This window comes from Anser cygnoides, chromosome 19, assembly GCF_040182565.1.
Source record: "Anser cygnoides isolate HZ-2024a breed goose chromosome 19, Taihu_goose_T2T_genome, whole genome shotgun sequence".
NCBI lineage: Eukaryota > Metazoa > Chordata > Aves > Anseriformes > Anatidae > Anser > Anser cygnoides.
This window is the reverse complement of record NC_089891.1, coordinates 1,950,247-1,969,255: the sequence shown is the minus strand read 5'-3', so window position 1 is coordinate 1,969,255 and position 19,009 is coordinate 1,950,247. Positions and strand designations below refer to the sequence as shown.

Genomic DNA, 19,009 nt, shown 5'->3' with positions numbered 1-19,009 from the left:
CGCGGGGCGGGGCGCCGCCGTGACAGACGCGTCGTGTGCCCAGTGAGAAGCGCGCCGCGAGCCGAGCGGCCAATCAGCACCGGGGAGGCGGTGCGAAGCGGGGAGGCGGGGCTTGGAGGGTAAGCGTGTGGAGGTTGCTATGGCCGTAACCGCGGAGCGGCCGCGCGGCGGACCAATGGGCGGCGGCGCTGCGCCGGACGGACGCGCGCGGCGCCCAATGGGAGCGCGGCGGCGGCGGGGGGCGGCGGCGGCGGCGGCGGGCGGGGGGCGGCGGGCTCGGTGTGGCGCTAAAGGCGCGCGGCGGGCGGGGGCGGGGCGGCGCGGGGCTGAGCGGCGGCGGCGGCGGGTGGCGCTGCTCAGGTGAGGGCGAGGCGGGGGCCGAGGGGGTCGGCGGCGGCCCCCGGGCTCCGGAGGGGGGCCCCGAGCTCCCGAGGCGGCCCCGGGGGTTCGGGGCTGAGGCGGCGGCGGCGGGGCCGCCACACAAAGCCCCCGTTGTGCGGGCCGCGCCCCGCTGAGGGCAGGGGAAGGGGCGGGCGGCGGTGGCCATTTTCTGCCGCCCGCAGCCCCCGGCCGCGCTCCCCCCGATCGTGGCCGACGGGGCCGGGCCCTGCGCGGGGGGCGCTGCCCGGGGTGGGGGGGGAGTGGGCGGCCGGGCCCCGCCGCTTTGTTCCGCCGAGCCCGGCGGGTTCCCGAATATTTTTTTTTTCCGTTTTTTTTTTTTTTTCTCCTCTCTTTTTCCCCTTCTCCGGGGAGCGCCGGGTGCCTGCGCGATAAATGTGCGCGGCTGCGTGCTGCGGCTGGGCGCTATTGTGAGGGGAAGAGCCCCGCGAAGGGCAGGGCAGGGCGGGCGGCGGCCGGGGGGGGCTGCAATTAAACACGGGGGGTGGGGAGAAATGATGGGGGGGGGCTGCAATTAAACACTGGGGGGAGTGATGGGGGAGGTCTGCAATTAAAACCCGGGGGGAAAAATGATGTGGGGGGCTCTGTGCGATTAAAAAACGAGGAGGGAAAATGCTGGGGGGGGGGGGGGCTCTGCAATTAAAAACCCAAAGGGGTAATTGCTGTGGGGGGGGTTCCGTGCGATTAAAACCCTGGGGGAGATGCGCACAGAGGCAGCCCCGATCCCCTGGACGTACCGCAGAAATGCTGCGGGGCCAGGCCGTGCCTCGCTTCAGCCCCCTGCCCGCAGCACCAGCGTCGCCGCTCCGGTTGTCACCCGCGGTGTCCCACCTCCAGGTCCCGCCGCAGCGCCCTGCAGAAGGACCAGAAGGACGGGGGCCGGGCGGTGAGACCCCCGGCTGGGGCTGGGAACAAAGCCATCCCCAGAGAGCTGTCCCCGCGAAGGGGAGCAGCCCTGGGCAAGTGCTGCTTGGTCTCCGCTGGACCATCAGTGGTAATCCAGCACAGGGGAGGCGAGCGGCTTTGTGAGCTGGGGTAGGAGGCTCAGGTATTACAGTGGTGGGCTTCTCGAGCTAAACGTAGCGTTCCTTGAGTAATTTCTAGTTGTTCCTGGCCAAGAAGCCCCTTTATTGCTTATGGGGTCCCTTTAGCGTTTTCATTTTTCTCCACCGGACTTTTCTCTCAGAGGCTCCTCTGAAATACTTTAAATGTTGAGTCATCACCTCTTGATTTGAATTAAGCAGTCTGTAGTAAACGGTCTGCTCCTCAGACCTCTGGAGGATTCAATGACTTCATGCTTACTTTACATTAAAGTTGGACAACGTAACAATCCTCCTTGCCATAGATGGAGACGCAACTATTGTATTTAATTACACGTTCTTCTGAGGGCGGGCGTGTTGCAAAACATCCAACAGCGCGCATACCGTAGCATGAAAGATGACCAACACAGTTTGCGAAATCTTCCTTGCTTTTGAAGCTAACCTCTAGGTTACCTGCTGGAAGAGGTTACCATTTGCTAATGGGACATTCTCCAGCAGAAAAGATCTAGTGTGTGAATAAGCAAGATCTTTAATGACCTGGGCAGAAGGTGTCTGGCTCGACCTTGTTGCTCTCGGGGCGGTTACAGATAAAAACTGCCGAGTCTGGGAGTCCTGGATGTGACGGTGTTATTAAGGAAGGATGCGGTGGCCTCTTCCTGATAGGTGCAGATTGGTAAAATGAGTGTGCGGGAGCCCTTGTCAGCAGCTTTTCATTCACCTTCAAATTACCTGTGAAGCTGCTGGAAAATCTAACTTTGGTAGTCTTTGTGCCTCGAGGTAAACCTGGGAGCTAGAGATGTTTTTTGGAACATGGCAATGCCAGTGTTCACAACTGCCAGCAGAAGCAGGCTGTAAAGGTACAAAGTCTTATGTCTTCAGGAGGAATATGAGCAAGGCTTAGCTAGGTGGAAGGCTTGCGGAACCCCCAGGTGTCAATGAAGTTCTCATCTGTAGCTGGAAGTTGGCTTTTACAAAGTAAATGTTCTGTTATCTCACATGCTGTAGGTTGCTGTGGTTAGCTCTGCGCTGAACACTCTGATATTCACTGTTTAGTGGAATTTAGTGTGCTGACTGGCTAGCTTATGTTAAAATTGCTCCTCTTCTTTATTTAAGCACAGAAGACAAGCATGTATTTTTCTTTTTTTTTACAGTTTCCACTTTTATTGCAACGTACGCCAGCTAGGAAGAGATGGCTAGGTTCAGTTTATACTGCTTTTTCTGCAGTGGGTCTGGGGGTCATATATGGAAGACCACTTTCATGTATACAGCGGTTTGATTGTTCTGAAGGCCCCTGTGTGTGCAGGGGCTCTCAGGTGCACAGCACCTTCTTCATACCATGGAAGACCTCCACAGTACATAGTCATCCGAGGGGAGATGCAGGTGTTGATGACGGGGCGTTTAATTGAGGGCATAGTTCCATTCCTCCGTAAGAACCCGGTGTGTAACGTGCTTCTTGCTTTTCTCCTTTCTAATTTGCAGGGTAACTGGTAGCGGACACCTTCACTTCCCACAATGGCACAGAGATCGGGACAGGAAGATCCGGAGAGATACCTCTTTGTGGACAGGGCTGTAATTTACAACCCTGCCACCCAGGCTGATTGGACTGCTAAAAAGTTGGTGTGGATTCCTTCGGAGCGCCACGGTTTTGAGGCAGCCAGCATCAAGGAGGAAAAGGGGGATGAAGTGTTGGTTGAACTGGCAGAGAATGGAAAGAAAGCACTAGTGAATAAAGATGATATTCAGAAGATGAATCCCCCCAAGTTCTCTAAAGTGGAAGACATGGCAGAATTAACCTGTTTAAATGAAGCCTCTGTATTGCATAATTTAAAGGATCGGTATTACTCTGGGCTCATCTATGTAAGTACTAATTACTAGATTCATTACGGTTGCTAATTCAGCTAAAGCTTATCTGATTCCCATTCCTTTACTTATTTGAAATGGAGGAAGTGGGTCTTGGCTCTGATTTTGATAACGTAAATACTTTGTGTCCTTTGCATTTAGATTAGTCCAGGGTCTTTTTCTGTGCTGTGTACAGGTCAGGAACTCTGTTGTCATAAAACAAATAATAAAAAATTCTCCGATGGAAATAATTCTGCAAGCATCTTTCAAAAATAGAATGCTAAATGGCAACTCTGGGTGCTTAGCTCATGCCGCTCGTTAGAGTGCTTGCCTCAGACATGCTTAACTGATACAGTGAATAGTATCAAATGGCTTGTTTGAACTGAGGGCAGATTACAAAACCTAACTTTGCTGAATTACTGCTGTTTAATTGCTCATATGAATAAGCATGTATCTTGTTTTAACTTGCTGTGCATTAAAAATGCTAATAAGAGGCTATGCTATTACTTAAAAGTTGAAGTTGGAAAGTGCTAGGAATGCAAAATGTCTCTTTGGAATCTAATATCAACTTAGTGGGCCAGGAAAGAATGTGTTCAAGTGCTTAAAATAAACCAATAAGATAAAGCTTTCTTTTTCAGTGGTTTTGAAGCGCTCGTTGGAACATCTGGTTTACTGCTATCGTTCTATCGAGTCAGAAATCACAAAGCCATTGATGCTGCTTTTGACCCCGTTCCTTCCTTGAACAATGTTGAATGAGTGTCTGTGGCATACAGTTAAGAGTAGCTCCTTGTCTCTTGGCAAACCGCTTGCATAGTGACTTGTTGAGTCAGAGTATCGCTGAGAGCTTCAAGTAGACTTTCTGTCTTAAAAGAAGCTGCAACATCTGCTTAAATACTTGGCTCATTTTAATAAACACTTGTCCTAAAGCTTAAATCCATCTTATTTAGTACCTCTAGTTAGTTGGCTTGTTTCCCCTTCCATCTAGGTACTAGTCGGGTATGTCTTTTGCTTGACCTTTGGTAATATTTGGGCGTAATAAAAAATCATACGCGATTTCAAAATATTCTTCATACCTGTGCTTTTGTGTTAGTTTCCTGTGTGGGCTTTTGTTTTTTAGTATTTCAAGGTCTTCCACCGAGAACCTTACAGCGCAGCTCAGCAAAAAATACTTCTGGAAACCTCCCTGCAAGCTTATAAGTAAACTAAATGGCTAATTAGCGAGGACTGGATTGAAAATTAAAAGTAAACAAGTTGATAGGTCAAGTCGTGAGTGTACGTGTGAATCATAGCACTAGCTATGAAATGCTAGTTACGATAGTTGTGTCAGTGTAACAAGAGTTAAAAGTTGCAGACCTTAAATGCCAAAGCAAGCCTTAATCTAAGGACTCCATACAGGAAGCGTAGCCACAGATGCTTCTGGAGGATGCTGCTGAGAACCGGTCACTCTTCTGTATATGCAGGTGTTACCCTGCTGGGACACTTTGGACCACTGACAAGTTAAAGCACTCTCTGTCTTGGAGGGAGGCTGGCTTATCGTGTATGTGGAGTTTCAGTGATCTCATACAGGTGGCTCACCTCTCTTTCCCCCCACTCCGCTTCCCAAAAAGGTGCTCTCTGTTTTCACGCTCTAAGTGCTTAGGCAGGCTCTAAAACTTGGTTCCTTGGCACCGACCGGCGGCTGTCACGTAGGAGGATTACTGCATCAGTATGTTACTCATGACCTCCCCGCCCCCAGGCTGGAAGAAGTTGGTTGGGATCAAGAAGCTAATGGACTTGTTGGCCTTAACTGGAGGTCTGAGTTCCAGCAGTGCTGCTGGAGGATGCTGCTATTACCAAGAATAGTTATGGCTTGTTTGAAGTAAAAACCCCACTTACTTTGGGGGTGCATGTGTAGGGGAAATCAGTTGTGAGCACTGTTAGAGTAGAAGCTGAATATTGGCAAAGATCAATAGGCCAGAGAGAAAGTTCATCGGCAGTTGGAGCTGATGGCAGTTTTAGCACAGTTCCCGTTCTTCTGTCCATCGGAGATCCCTGAACTCCTTCAGCCTTGAACTATTGCTGCTGCTGAGAGCACACCCAGCAGCGGTGGCTGCTGCCTATGTAACCTCCTGATGTACGCTTGGTACGGAGAGCCAGAGCTAACGGAGCTGGTGAAGTGGATTTTGGCCAGATATCCACAGCAAGGGGCAGCTGAAGGCATGTTTGTGTTTCCAGATAACGGTAATAACCAGACTGAAATCTTGCATTTTGGTGCTGGTCTTGAACAGTTAAGGTATAGAAACCGCATCAGATTCACCATCTCCTAATTCTTAATAGGTAGCTCACAACGTTGCCTTTCTAGGAAGTAGAAGGTGTCAACTGAAGTAGGCGCACGTTTTCTTTCAGTCCCTAGAAAGGAAACAGGAGCTGGGGAATTTGGCCAGCTGTCTAGTCATCTGTCTGCAATCTACCTCGTCAAGATGAGACTGCTGGAGGACCGGGAGGACTGACTAAAGCTAGCTCGTGCCAGTCGGCATGGCCCAACTGGTGGTGCTCATCTCATCGAGGAGAGTTTCACGTGACATCTGACGAGGGCTGGTGAGGAGCTCCTGGCACTTCTGATATCTGTCGCGTGCCGTGACCATGGCCTCCGAGTTGTGTTAGTAGTGTGCTGGGGGAGATGAATACAAATGGAGAACGGGAAGACCAGTGGCTTGCTGAAGGTTGTACATGCTTGGTTCTTTCTTTATTTCTCGTCTCCTCATGACAGCACAGAGGATGAAAGGAAGCAGGACTTGTACAGGAACTGCTGGGAAGAAAGGTTGGAGTATCAATGTTGGTGATCGCAGTTTTGCTTAGGAGATGAAATAACGTCATTTCTTGCTCCGTTTTTAACATCACCTACTCAGTTTCTTGCTGTAAGGTTTATTTTCAGCATAGCTGAAGAATCTTAAAACATCTTTCCTAGAGAAGGTGTATTATTTCGGCAAATTATTCTGAAGTATACTATATATCATCACCCTGAGGAGGGGGCAGGTCTGTCCTTATAGCCTATTGTGCTTGGACTTTGTCCTTCTCAGCCTGCTGATGACTAAGCACAATCCAGCCCAATCTCCCAAGTGATCTGTGCTCGTGCTCATGTTTAAGAGGTTTGGTCGTCGTGAAGTGTGAGTGTTGGTTCTATGGAGGCACAGCCCTCCAGCACACTTCTTCATTCCTGCTGCATTTGGTGGCAGTTTTCACTCTGGTTATTGCTACAATAACCAGGGTGAAAACTGCCACCAAACGAATTTTTCCAGACTTTGTGCTAGGGATATCAGCATTTCTTACGGCAAGGATGTATCACTTGAATCACCGATATTCTTCAGTGTATAATTAGCAATATTCTTCAGAGCAGTCAGAATCTGGGGGTATTGGAAAGGTTCCCAGGAGGACTGCCGAAAGGCTGGGGGTTATTCTGAATGTTTGGCATTAATATGCTTTGCTCAGGCTAGTCTTGTGGTCGTTCTTCAATATCCTTATGCCTGCTGAGCTGAGGTCTAGATGCCTTTCTGGGAGTGTTGCTGTAAGAAGCGGGGGTCAGAAGTTCTGGTTCATCCACTCAAGCTACAGACCTTGGGGACCATCTTTATTTTTACAAGACCTGCATGTGAGATGCCCCTGTGAAGGCTTCTAGGTATCAGCCCTAGATTGTAGTTTGTGGTGAAGTTGCGTCAGGTAGACAGGATCTTTAAATCAGACAACAAAATGGAGGCATCCCCTGGATTTTAAGGGTCCATCAGCCACGGATGCTGTGATGTTCTCCGGACCGCTTGCTTTAATGCTCTGTGGCAAGCTGCGAGGTTGCTCGCCTCGTCACTGCGTCATGAGGTTCTGGGTTCCTTGTGGGCCAGCTTCTGAACTCACAGCCCAACCGTGGGCGTGAACGTAGGAGATGGGTGCTGGGCTGGGGGCTGTCACTCGTGGCTCGGGTGGTGTGGTGTCACTTGGCTATTCTGGGGCCGGGGGGGTGAAGTCTGGCTGAAGCAGTGGCTTTGGGAGCTGTAGCTGTCGCCTCCAGCTGAATCCACGGGGAGAAGGGGGACATTAGAAACAGGCCTCTTGTTTTGGTGGGAAGGGATGGGGCTGGTGGTGGGGGGGTGTCACCAAGAAGGGAGGGTTTTGTCGGAAAGCAAAGCGCTGGGGGAGAGACGCTGCACCTCACGGTCCGGAGGGGCAGAAACTTTGCTGCTTTGATGGCGAGCTACAAATGAGGTCTGAAGGCTGCAAAGGAGCCTCTGGTGTAGGAGGAAGCATTTTCTCCATCTTGCTTTTCTCTGAGCATTTTGCTATCAGCAACATCACAGTCTATTCAGAAAGGTTATACATAGACATGTCAGTTATGTTCAAAATTAGGTTTCTGTGTGAAGTTTACTACCCAATTTGACTCATAGGGCTGATCTGAAGGAAAGAACTGAGGGAATATATATTTATTTTTTTTTACTGTTTTCTTCTCTCTGCACTTGGAAGAGAAAGAACTTGGCTTGATGGCTACTTACTGTGCGACTGAATCATTTGCTTTCACTTCAGAGCAATTTTTTTCTTCTAAACTGAATTGAAGTACATTTCAAGGGATGCTACACGGCTCCTAGGACTCTGAAACACAGAGGTCAGGAGTGTTGCTGGTCGCTAAGTGATGTCTCGGTGCTTTGTTAGGCAGCGTTTTAGATATAACTTTCTTAGTATCTTGAATTACGTCACTTCAGCGTTTCAGTTGGTCGAAATGCAACTGGCTGCCGAGATCAGGAATGTAAATACCTCATTTCTGCTAAATGGAAGGTGAGTTGTTCTCAATGTTGCAGATACTGGCAGCGATTGAAAAGGAAGAGCTAACGACTTACTATTTCTAAGATGGGGGGAGGAGGTAGGTGAAACTAAAGCTCCGCTTTTGTGTCAGTTCTTCCATTTTGATGGAAAATGGAAGGGTCTTCCTTGTCTTTTTAAGCATATTTTAAGCGTTCCTGTGTTGATACATGCTGTGTGAATGGAAAAAGAGAGCCTCGTGCCCATGTTGTGAACAAGCATTTTGTTAAAGCAAAATGGGTTTCGTTCTAAATACACCTGCAAACACGAATAGCATGGCTCCTGCATGGGCTTGGCACAGCTTCCTGCTTTTCCAGGAGAGCAGAAAGCTGAGGGTAATGTTTGAGCACACGACTGTATTTTAATGGTCTTGACGGATAAATGCAGTCTAATATCTGAAAAGCTCCTGGAAAGGTGGCTGAGTGTCTACCCAGGGGCTTTGTAAAAGTTCCAGAGTTTGATTTTGTGGTCTGATTGAAGGAAGATGCGACAGGACCAAAAGTATTGCGCTTGTGCAGTCAGAGGTTCCTGTCCCTGTACCCACTAAGGTGGGATGAAGGCGCACTACTCACTTAAACACGGAGTCTGATGAACTCAGTATCTTTTAGGCTTTATAAAAACCTATTTGGAAATATGTTGCTCCCTGTGTTCCATCCTAGTCCCAGCTCTCCTGGACGAGGAAGTCATTGCCCACAGTTGACTCCAGGGCTTTGGGATGCCCCCGTAAGTCAGTGCAATAACTGCTGAACAGCTTCCTGACCTTGTTCAGCCAAAAGGATTAAAATTAATAGAAGTCCTCCAGCGCTTGACTCCTCTTTAACCCGTGTCAGTATCTGTCTCACCTCTTGCACTGGTGTCACTGGGGGATGTTCCCTGGGTGCTGGCAGTCAGGGAGCCCGTGGCCGAGATGCAAAGAGCCCAGACCTAGCCCTGGGAAGGCTCAGCTGGGGACATGTGGCCGAGGCGCTGCAGGTGAGGTCGAGTTAGAGGTGAGCGGTTTTGCTGCCGTTTGAAGAAGAGCAGAAGGCTTGGGGAGCGGTGCTGAGGAAAGGGTTAGGTTCAACTCTGAAACCCTCCACGCTTGAACTATGGATTTTTACCACCCACCCCTCAGTTTTATTTTAGCAAAGACTCTTCCAAAAGGGTTGGAAAGTGTTCGTGTGGCTCTGAGAGCCTGTAGAACTCTACAGGGAGAGCAGTAATTAGCAGCATGTGCCCACTGGTTTTTGCCTACCAGCAACGAAGAAAATGTGCTTGCTGCTGTGCAGTTGCAAATACTTCAGCAGATATTTTTGATAATTACCACTATTATTTCTGTAATTGGTATGTAGCCCTGTGCTACTTCCATTTTTTTGCTGTACTTTCTATTTTATTGAGGCAGAAGGGGGGGGGAGGGTGAGAATTACGCTGCAGCCCCCAGTTCCAGGGTCTGCTGTGGGTGGAAGGTCTCATAAAACTGCACTTGAGGAGCAGCCTGTAACTGGTTTCTTCTCTTAAGCTCCTGTTCCTGTGAGGCCAGAACATAACCTAGAACAATCTGTGTTATTATATAAGCCTCTAATTGCTTTAATTTTTGTGCTGGTCCAGCTGGGAGTGCTTCACGGTACCGAATATTGCAGACTGGTAGTAACAGAGCCTGCAAGAATGTGGGTTTGTAACTTGCCTCAGCTTCTCCTCAGCACAAACCAGTTGCTGGCTCTGGTACCTCATATAATGCAGCAGAAACACCAGGGCTCAAATTGTAAGTGCTGCTTAAACTTCAGACCTTGTTTTTAGGTTAATTCTGACTTTTGGAACGTGATCAAGTTGAAAGAGTTCAGTGTAGCTTTCCCTTTGCTAGAAAAATCTGAGGGATTTCTAGGGGATATATTAATATCCCTTTTTGCCCCCGGGCAAGAAGAGATACAAAGAAGTGCGTGTTCTTGTCAGATATTCTCTGCTTCTATTAAAAACGGTGGCTTAGCAGCCTGAAAAGGTGCAATAATTTGGTTCCTGGTCTCTTGTTTAAGCGCCCAGCTGAAGGAACGCGCGGTGTTGAGGACACCCCCTCAGGCCACACGTCTGCATCAGCGCTCCCAGGTAGCCCGTGCCAGCCTTCTGCAGGGCAGTCAGGCTCCAGAAGGCCGTACAGAAGCCTTGTGAAGGGATATTAATACCCCTCTGGCCCGGGTGCAGCCCGGGATCATGTTTGCCCTCGTAGCGGCTGGTGTGGCTGAAGCAGCCGCGCTGTCGCGCACGGCGTCAGCCTCGGGGAGGGGGAGCTGCCGGAGCGGGAGCGTAGCCCGCACTGCTGGTTTAAACTTTGTTCTGTCTTTGAACAGATAACCCAGAGCCTGTAAACGTGACAGCACAGTACTGGTGAATGCCCTGTCTGCTGGGCCAGCTGTAGAAATCACCTGTAGAGAAGTCTCTTCCGCAGTTTGGGCTGCGCTTTTGCTTTAATGGCTCCTGGATGGGTTGTGCTCCGTCCCTTTCTCATCGCCCTGAAGCACAGGACTTGCACTTCAGCTGCCCTCAGTAGCATCCCGTGGCTGTCGTCCCCAGCCTTTGTCGCAGCTGAGGCTCCCACTGCCCTACAGCGTCCCCTCACCCTTGCTGGCATCCCTGACCCTACTCGTTGGGTGCCCTCAGGGCTGACTTAGTTTTTTTAGCCATGTGGGCCTGTTTGTACGGAGATGGCTGGGGTAGTTCTGGGGTTCCAGGTTGCTGACGGTGCTGGGGAGCACAGGCTTGGGGTGGTGATGGTGGTGTGGGGCTGGAGCAACCATGTGGCCTCCCCAGCCCTGTGGGGAGGAGCACGGTATCTGGCAGGGCTGCTGCTGGGCATGGTGGAGAAGGAAGGTGTTCTTCCTAGGCTACAGCCTTCGGCTTTCCTCCCCTGCGAGGCTGAAGAGCTGCCTCCCCTTCTGTGCAGCTTGAATTTAAGCTGGGGAGCTATATCATTGGGGTAGGGGGCGGTACGTGGGAAAACCGTGCCAAATTCGGAGGCTTTAGTGGGGCTTGGAGTGTGACAGGCACCTCCATAACATTAGGAGGTGAAACTAGGCAAGAATGATGTTATGGCAATGCAACTTCCCGGTCTGGAGAATGGGCTGTACGATCACGTACATGGGGTGCAGTTCTTCTTTTCCAGATAAGAAACTAGAGGTCCATAGGTCCATGCTGCAGTTAACTAGCTGTAGGAGATGCCTAGGTGCTTATTCCAGCTTGATTATACACGTAGCCATAGAGTAAGTCTGGCATTTCCTATATTCGAAGAACTGCAGGTAAATGTTGAGTCTGGATGCTCTCTGCTGAACTGATTGTTACAAAGTCAAAACAATGACCTGCATCTTGCAGATGCACTCTGAAATGACTCTTCAAAGAGGCTTTTTGGTGTTGCAGCAGAAGCTGCCAACCTAACGGCTGCAACAGCGTACTCCTTGGCGCAAGAGCTGCGGCCCACATGCGTGCATCTCTTTCTCGGGCTGCTTGCTGCTAGCAACATGCTGTCGTTTTCAAACGGGCCTCTGCAAGGAAGCTGAACTCTGCAGTCTGGGATAGCTTACCAAGATCTAAATTACTAAATGATATACTACTGGATAAAAGCTTGTAAGCATCTGGAAATATTCAAATGCAACAATTAGTGTCCTGAAGGAGAGTTTGTATAACAAAGCTCTGTCAGAGCGCTGCTTTACTATTTGTCTCTGGAGCCTTGCCTGGAGCGCGCGCATTCCAACGTGCCGAGCTGCTGCTGGTTGATGTTGTCTGCATCCTGTCCCTCTGCAAAGCAGAAGTGCCTTTCAAACTGTTAGCTTGTTTGCAGCTGATTGCCTGATCTTGAGCTGAAGAAGGATCAGTATATGTACCTACCCTGTCTGCTGAAACCTCCCGTCTGGTTCTTTGTCCAGACTGGCTGCTTTTCGGTGCTTGATTCTCACTGCAACTCAGGTTCCTGGCAGTCCAGGCAGAGTTCAGGTCCTGTAGGGCAGGGAGGAGGCTCAGGGCATCGCTGCCCCACCTGTGTGTCAGAGCTTTGGGCACCTGTAAGCAGCTGCCTGGTGGAATTCAGTAGGCAGGGTGTTTTTTTCTGTGGCTGGTCACCTTCTCAAGGTGTTTTAAACAATCTCAACTTTCTCATGCCTTCAGCTTGCATGCGGAAAGCCCATACCTTCTCTTTTCACGTTCTCAAACTTACTGTCTTATAACAATGCCCTGTGAAACTTGCAGTTACAAAATAGCTGGATAAAATACTTGGTGCCGTTTATCTCCCTCCCAATTAAATTTGACTCAATAAAAGCAACACCCTCCCTTCTCCCACTGTGCTTATATTGCCTAGCAAACCAAGAAAGCTGTCTTGCCTTCTGGAATAGATGACAGGAAATTTGGGACCCTTGTGGGAGATCTTGGTTCCATCTTGAATGAATGAAGGCTTTATCATATAGTGATGTTTTGACAAAAGTGTGACTCTAAATTCTGCAGGGAAACGGCTGGAGAGTGAACTGAGTGACAAATATGCAGGAAATCAGGATGCTGGAGTTAAAGGTGCTGCATGTGAAAGAGCTTTGTCATGGTAAAGACTTTAGTGGTCAGCGGTAAAAGCCTGTCATCTGGACCTCAAATAAACAAACCTCAGCATTGATGAAACTCTCAAATTGTTCATTTGCTTATTGCAATTGCTCCAGGTTCACTGATCCATCCAGTTACTGCACTGGGAGATAACCCAGAAGCCTTTCTAGACTAGATATCGTCCACAGAGCTCTGAAGAGTTGTTGAGCTTGCTGTTATAAAACACGTCCTCTATGCACCTGAACAGTGATAACGCTCCCTGTGATGGAGAAACAGAAGAAGCTAAAGCAAGCAGGGGAGAGGAGTCTTCAGATGGGTGTTCCTTCCTCTAGCGCTTCATATTTTTTCAAGCACTTTAAAAATTTTTGTTCGTTTTTATTTACAAGGTCGCTTTGTTCACATCTGGGGCAGGGCAGTGATACTGGAAAACTTCCTTAGGAATATAAAAGGACCAAAGCAACTAATAACGCTTCAGATGACTTTGGAGAGAACAGGGGTGTGACTGGAAGCCCCTGTAATGCAGCGAGCGCGGATCACACAGCTCAACCATCGGTTACTGTCCGAGAGCCGGCAGCCTCGGCAGGATGTAGCCCGCCGAGGTGAACTGCCAGCCTGCGAAGCTGGGTAGGGAAAAAGCAGAGCAGGGCTCAGAAGTGCTGCGGGGTGAAAGGGTCTGGAGTCCTCCTGGAGGAGGGAGGACCCCTGGCTCCTGGGAATTCGTGCTGCTGTGGTGGCCAGAGGATGTGCTGGGACAGAAGTGGAAGCAGGCTTTAGCTGCATGAATTCTGTTGCTCATGACCAGGCCTCATCTGTCGGCAGCAGTAAGCGAGCCTTTGTCATCAGGTGAGGCTGTAGTGCAGAAATAGGGCACGGCTGCTGCGCAGTGAGCTGGAGCTGGTGATCGCAGGGTGGCTTGCTGAATGTGTGCCTCTTCTAGCTATCCTTATCTGAAGGCTAGAGTGAAAATCAGGCTTGTGATTTTTCTGATGTCTTCAAGCCGCTGGTGCTACTTGTCGTTGAATGTGGGTGACCTCACCTGAGCCCAGCAGGGAGGCTGGCTGCCTGGGAATAGGCTCCGTATCGATCGGTTCCCCAGTCAGTTGTACCAGGCTATCAAAGCAGCCGTCCTGCCTTCCTTCGCCCTTATGATATCACCAGCAGCCATGAATGAGACCGGTCAGGAAGCTCATTCCATTACCAACCAATCCATTTTTGACACTTGCTCTCCATAAAGAGAAGTTGCCAGCCCCGTGAGTTACTGCAAGAGCAGCAGAGCTGGCAGGAGGGGCGATGGTAGGATGGTGTGCTTGGGAGGGAGGCCAGGGAGGAACTGCCCTCCCCAGCAGGCCCATGCTTACCTTGAGTTAATGACTGATAAGTTGTTCTTTGTGCTTGGGTCAGTTGACCTGATAACATCTGTTCCCTTTCTCTTGAGAAATAGATGTTATTACCCAAGATGTTTGGCTGGGTAAGGTGCTGCGGTGCTTATCATCCAGCAGATCTGACCACAGCAGAGAGATTCCTTTCCAGTAAGGGCATTTGACGTAAGATCAAATTCTTGTTCTTTATTGATAGCTCCTGACTCAACTCAGATCACCTTCTGTCTCTCTTTCCAGGATCCCTTTATGTGCAGAAAGAACAGGTTCCTTTTCTTCCAGATAAAATCATATGAATATATTATAAAAATAAATAGGGAATTTAAAATTCCTTGTTCGTACAAATGTACCAGAAAGAAAGATTCACAAATCAACAAATATAGGAAGAGTCTTGAGTTACGGCTCGGTGTTGTGTAGGCTCCCAGCAGCTGGTGATGCTGCCTGGCTGACTCTGTTCCTCCCTCCTCCGAGACTGCAAGGCAGGAGGAGAAAGTCTTTGTGGCTCCCAGAAGGATGCTCGCTGCTTCTGTCAAAAGAAAGCTGGTCTCTTGCTAACACTCCTCTGGTAGTAAAGATGTGAATGATATTAATGGCTAAAGTAACATACTGCCGTAACTTGCTCAATTTTTCCTTTCGTTTAAAAGAAAAAAAAAAACGCGTAATGGATTGAGAAGAGATGGGAGCCACTCTAGTGCTTTGGGTGCCTTGGTTCAGGGCGACACCATGACTTAACTAGTTTTTGGTATGGTGCGAGGCTGTCTTGCTGAGATCTTACCTTTGATACGTAGTAAAGCCCACGCAGCTGGACCAGATTCAGCTGTATCTCCTAGTTGACAAAATGAGTGGTTTGTTATGTTTTTCTTCCATCCCTCTAAACATAATAAATACCAGCAGCTTTATAGGTATATGTGTGTACATACCGCACACACGATAACTTCTGTAGAGCAGAGATTGAACTGTTCTCGAGTTATCTTTAATACTTAATTCTTACAGAAATGTGGTGCTCTATGTATCGCTTGCAACGCGTGCTGAATTTTATAAAAATTGATTTTTTTGTGCGTGCAGACAGAAATCCCTCAATAAGATGACATTACTCTTTGAAGTCAAAACTTGTTCTTTAATCTCTTGACGATAGAGCACTCCTGATAATGTTAAAGTTGATACTGAACAGAAAGCAGGTTATGAAACGCTGCCCGCAGTGCCAGCTGCCAGGCTATCCATCACCTGGGAGAGGGAAGTGGAAGGGATGATGTCTCCAGGAGGAGGTTGCTTTGGGATTGAAAGAGACCGAGCAGAAACGAGATGCAATAATAACAGGAAAAAAGTAGGATAGCAGAAATAATAGGCTTTTTCCTTATCTAAGTTACTTACTAGAATAATTACTTCTTAGTGCAAATAACTAGGGTTTGCTACTTGCAGAAGGCCTCTGTTCTCTGCTCTTATCGACCACTGGTAGTCCCAGCTGAAATTTTTTATGAAGAATATGTCGTCCTTCTACTTTTTGAAGTCTGGTTTTCCACACGTTATATTTCAATTTAATGTATATTTCTTTAACATTATGAAAAATTTTAAGGTATTTAGTAGTTGGCTTCTTTTTTCCCTCCTCCATACAATGTGATACAGAAAATGTCTGGCCCCTGTTGTAAGCTCTTTATCTTTGTTTAATTTAACAATTCATACAGGAAGATTATTGGATAAATCAAGAATATTGATTCCTCCAAATATGAAAACTGTGAACAGGCATTTTACTGAAAGAGTTGAACATCAAAAGATGTCCGTACTCCTGGAACATTACAGGTGGAAGGGAGATTTAAATAACAGTATGAAAGAGGTCATATGCTCTATTTCATACTTATTCACATTTATTATCTTTAAATTACTCTTTATGCAGGTAAAGAGCCTTTTAAGGGACCTAGAAACCAATAATTTGAATATAGCATGTATTAAAGTTGGTTAACAAAAGGGACCTTAATTCTGATGTAAGATAATTATTATAACCTGTGGAAAAGTGTCTTGCTCTTTATGGTTTTATTTCAGTACTGTGGTTACTAACAGAACCCTTTTTTTCTTTCTTTTTAAGACCTATTCAGGGCTGTTCTGCGTAGTTATAAATCCTTACAAGAACCTTCCGATTTATTCAGAAAACATCATCGAGATGTACAGGGGGAAGAAGCGCCATGAAATGCCACCGCACATTTATGCGATATCAGAATCTGCGTACAGATGCATGCTGCAAGGTAAGACTGGTAGATGTTAATTAGTTGATTGCTCTGAACTTAATGTACCTAAAACCCACGAGCTTTGTTTTCCAGCTGTGTAGTAGCTTCTAACACAATCAGAATTTCTTGTAGTATTCGAAGGAAAAGAAAATGCTTTCTATCTAGAACCTTAACGTTTCAGAATAGGAATGATTTGGAGCCTGACCCCCGTTGGCATGCTCCTCCGGCTTCCTGAGGCACAGGAGCAAAGTGATGCTAATAGGAAGTGTACTGTGCCAGCTGGGGGCACTGGAAGTTGTAAGAGAAATTCTTTCTCCTACAAGGAAAAGAGATAAGATTGATGTCAAGAGTTGTTAGTGTGCTGTCTTTGAAGTTTGAATGAAGTAAGAACGAAAAAGTGTGACTGGAAAAGGGAAAGCTTAAGTCTTAACAGCTTGTTTCTATACTGCTGTAAAAATGTTGACATTCTGGCCCCGACAGAACTAATCTGAAGTGACAATGAAACGGTGTGTTTTGAGTTCAAAGAAAGGTCAGTCAAATGCCTAGTGCCAAAGATTTTTTTTCCTCCAAGCGCTATGGATTTCGTCCATAGTAGAATAGTGTAACGTTATGGTGGGCACACGCTTTGGGTTGAAACTGAGAATTCTGATACTTACATGAATGTGTTGAAACAAAAACACGCTGGTCTTGTGCAGGTGCTGTTCTGATACGGTGTGTGGTGGAAACACAGCTAACACGGTCCCATATCGGTTCGTAGTTTGCTCTGGGGATGGCTGTCTGTGCTCGGGCTACCTTCCTGAGCTGAAAACATCTGCATACAGAATCTAGAAAAACATGTGTAATGAAGAGGCAGGCCTGAAAAATCTCCTGTGTTGTGCTGTAGGCCCATTACAGGCATCCTGGGAGTGGGTTAAAAGCTGCTTTGCCCAGACAAACTAAGAAAACTGCTTCTGCTACCAGCTTAACAAACCATTAATATGTAGCAGTTTTTAGACAGATATTTCCTGTCTTTAAATAAATCGTGTTAAGCCTTTGTTTCTTTAGTTGTGCCCCTGTTTGTAGGGCTGCTTAATAATAAACTGTCAGTTGTTTTTTTTGCTGGGTGCTGAGCACTTTTTCATCCTAGAAACAATTCTGCCATCACCACTGAGAGGGGAGATAAGGGGGCACGGGCAAGCAAGAGAACAGCAGCAAGCTGGGGTGGCCCAGACTTGTCATGCTTCTTAACGAATATTTTGGGCTGGGTTTTACATTACGCTGGGGGAGAAAAATGATGGCCTCTTGACCAGAACAACCTAACAGCTCAGATCAGAGGATCCCTAAAAGTACACATTTGTGACAGAACAGAACAAACTTAAAGATCATCTTAATGAGTTTGTTCACAGAAGTCTCAAAATTCAGTGGTTTGTGGATAAGGGCTTCCCAAACCAAAAGCACAGTGTCTTTTAAATTGACTTGCGCTGTACTAGATCAGATCTGTTTCAAGAACTTGCGCTGTCAGTAGTTATCAAACTTTAGATCCTCTCTCTTTGTTCACAGACCATGCTAGTACTGACTTATATCTCTGGAGATCTTGCCACGTGATATCTGGAGATCTTGCTATGTGTACAAATTTTACTGGTTTTGGAAGGTGAAGCAAAACTTTTTTTGCATACCTTGGGTTACAATCTTGTTTTCTTTCCACACTGATATATAGGATTTTGTTTTGTATCATCTCTATTCACATCTTTCTGCGCTTGCTTTCTTTTTGATTTTGGTAATGTGAATTGTTTTCACTTGAAAAAATGAGAACGTAGATTGGAATAAAAATAGCTGGAAACAATGCAACAGAAGCGTTTTATTATAGAATAATTTCTTCAAGGTTAACTAAATCTGTGTTTCTGGTGTCCTTCACCTGTTTGGAGCTGTTCCCTTTTTATTTTAGAAAGCGACTGAGATCAGCCAGGGAACTTTCCGTTGATGGCTTGCCTTCACAATTGCTTTGCTAAGGATAAGTAAAAGCTCTGGAATAGACGTGAGCAGTTCTGCACTTGGCAAATATGTTACTTAGCAAACTGTTCTTGCCTGAGCGGGTTAGTGTGGAAGAAGGGACCTCCAGAGGAGGGGGAAAAAGAATGCCTCTGATTTTTTCTAATGGACTTGGTGAAACTGTTCACAGACACTGCTTTACTTTGGAGGAAGGTGGGGCGCAGAGTTCTTCTGGACATGTTTGCCTGAAGTATGAGACACATTGCTGATTATATTGGTGATTTCCCTGGCTTCGTGTATTCTTGCGAAGCAGCGATGGGTGATGATGAGACTGCCTGGGGAATATTTAAAGTGGGATAAGTGGGAAGAGAGGTGTGGCACCACCATGCTCACTATTGGTCCTTCATTGCTTGCAGAGACTCTTGATGGGAGCTGGTGCAGAGGAACACAGCAGCACTTGAGGGAACAGGATTTAAGTCTTCAGATAATGGGAAAACTACACTTGTAATTATAACAGTGGAGGTTATTTGGAGCATCAAATAATACTTGTCTTAACAGTAGGAGATTATTACAATATTCAACTTAATTTCTGTCTATCATTTGCAGCACAAGGTCAAGTACTGAGTGTGCCTATAATTTGGTAGGGAGAGCTGGATTTTCCCTGCCAGCCAAGGATTTAACACAATACAGTGTCCTTCATCTTCTAATTTTTCCTTATCTTTTGCTAGACTCTCCTAAATGAATGAAACAGGAAAAAAAAATGTGTAGGAAACTTGGCTAGTAGAAATAAGTGTCTAAC

The 19,009-nt window shown here is 47.3% G+C and overlaps 1 protein-coding gene across 4 annotated transcripts in view; it reads left to right on the top strand.

Moving 5' to 3' along the window:
• Positions 1 to 228: 228 nt before the first annotated feature.
• MYH10 (myosin heavy chain 10) overlaps positions 229 to 19,009 on the top strand; it is a 103,067-nt gene continuing 84,286 nt past the window's right edge. For all 4 annotated transcript variants that reach the window (XM_066980321.1, XM_066980319.1, XM_066980320.1 and 1 more), the window contains exons 1-3: positions 229 to 360; positions 2,919 to 3,296; positions 16,104 to 16,260. In XM_066980321.1, the coding sequence (XP_066836422.1) occupies positions 2,952 to 3,296; positions 16,104 to 16,260 (502 nt within the window). In that variant the 5' untranslated portion in view covers positions 229 to 360; positions 2,919 to 2,951. The remainder of the gene's footprint in view (positions 361 to 2,918; positions 3,297 to 16,103; positions 16,261 to 19,009) is intronic.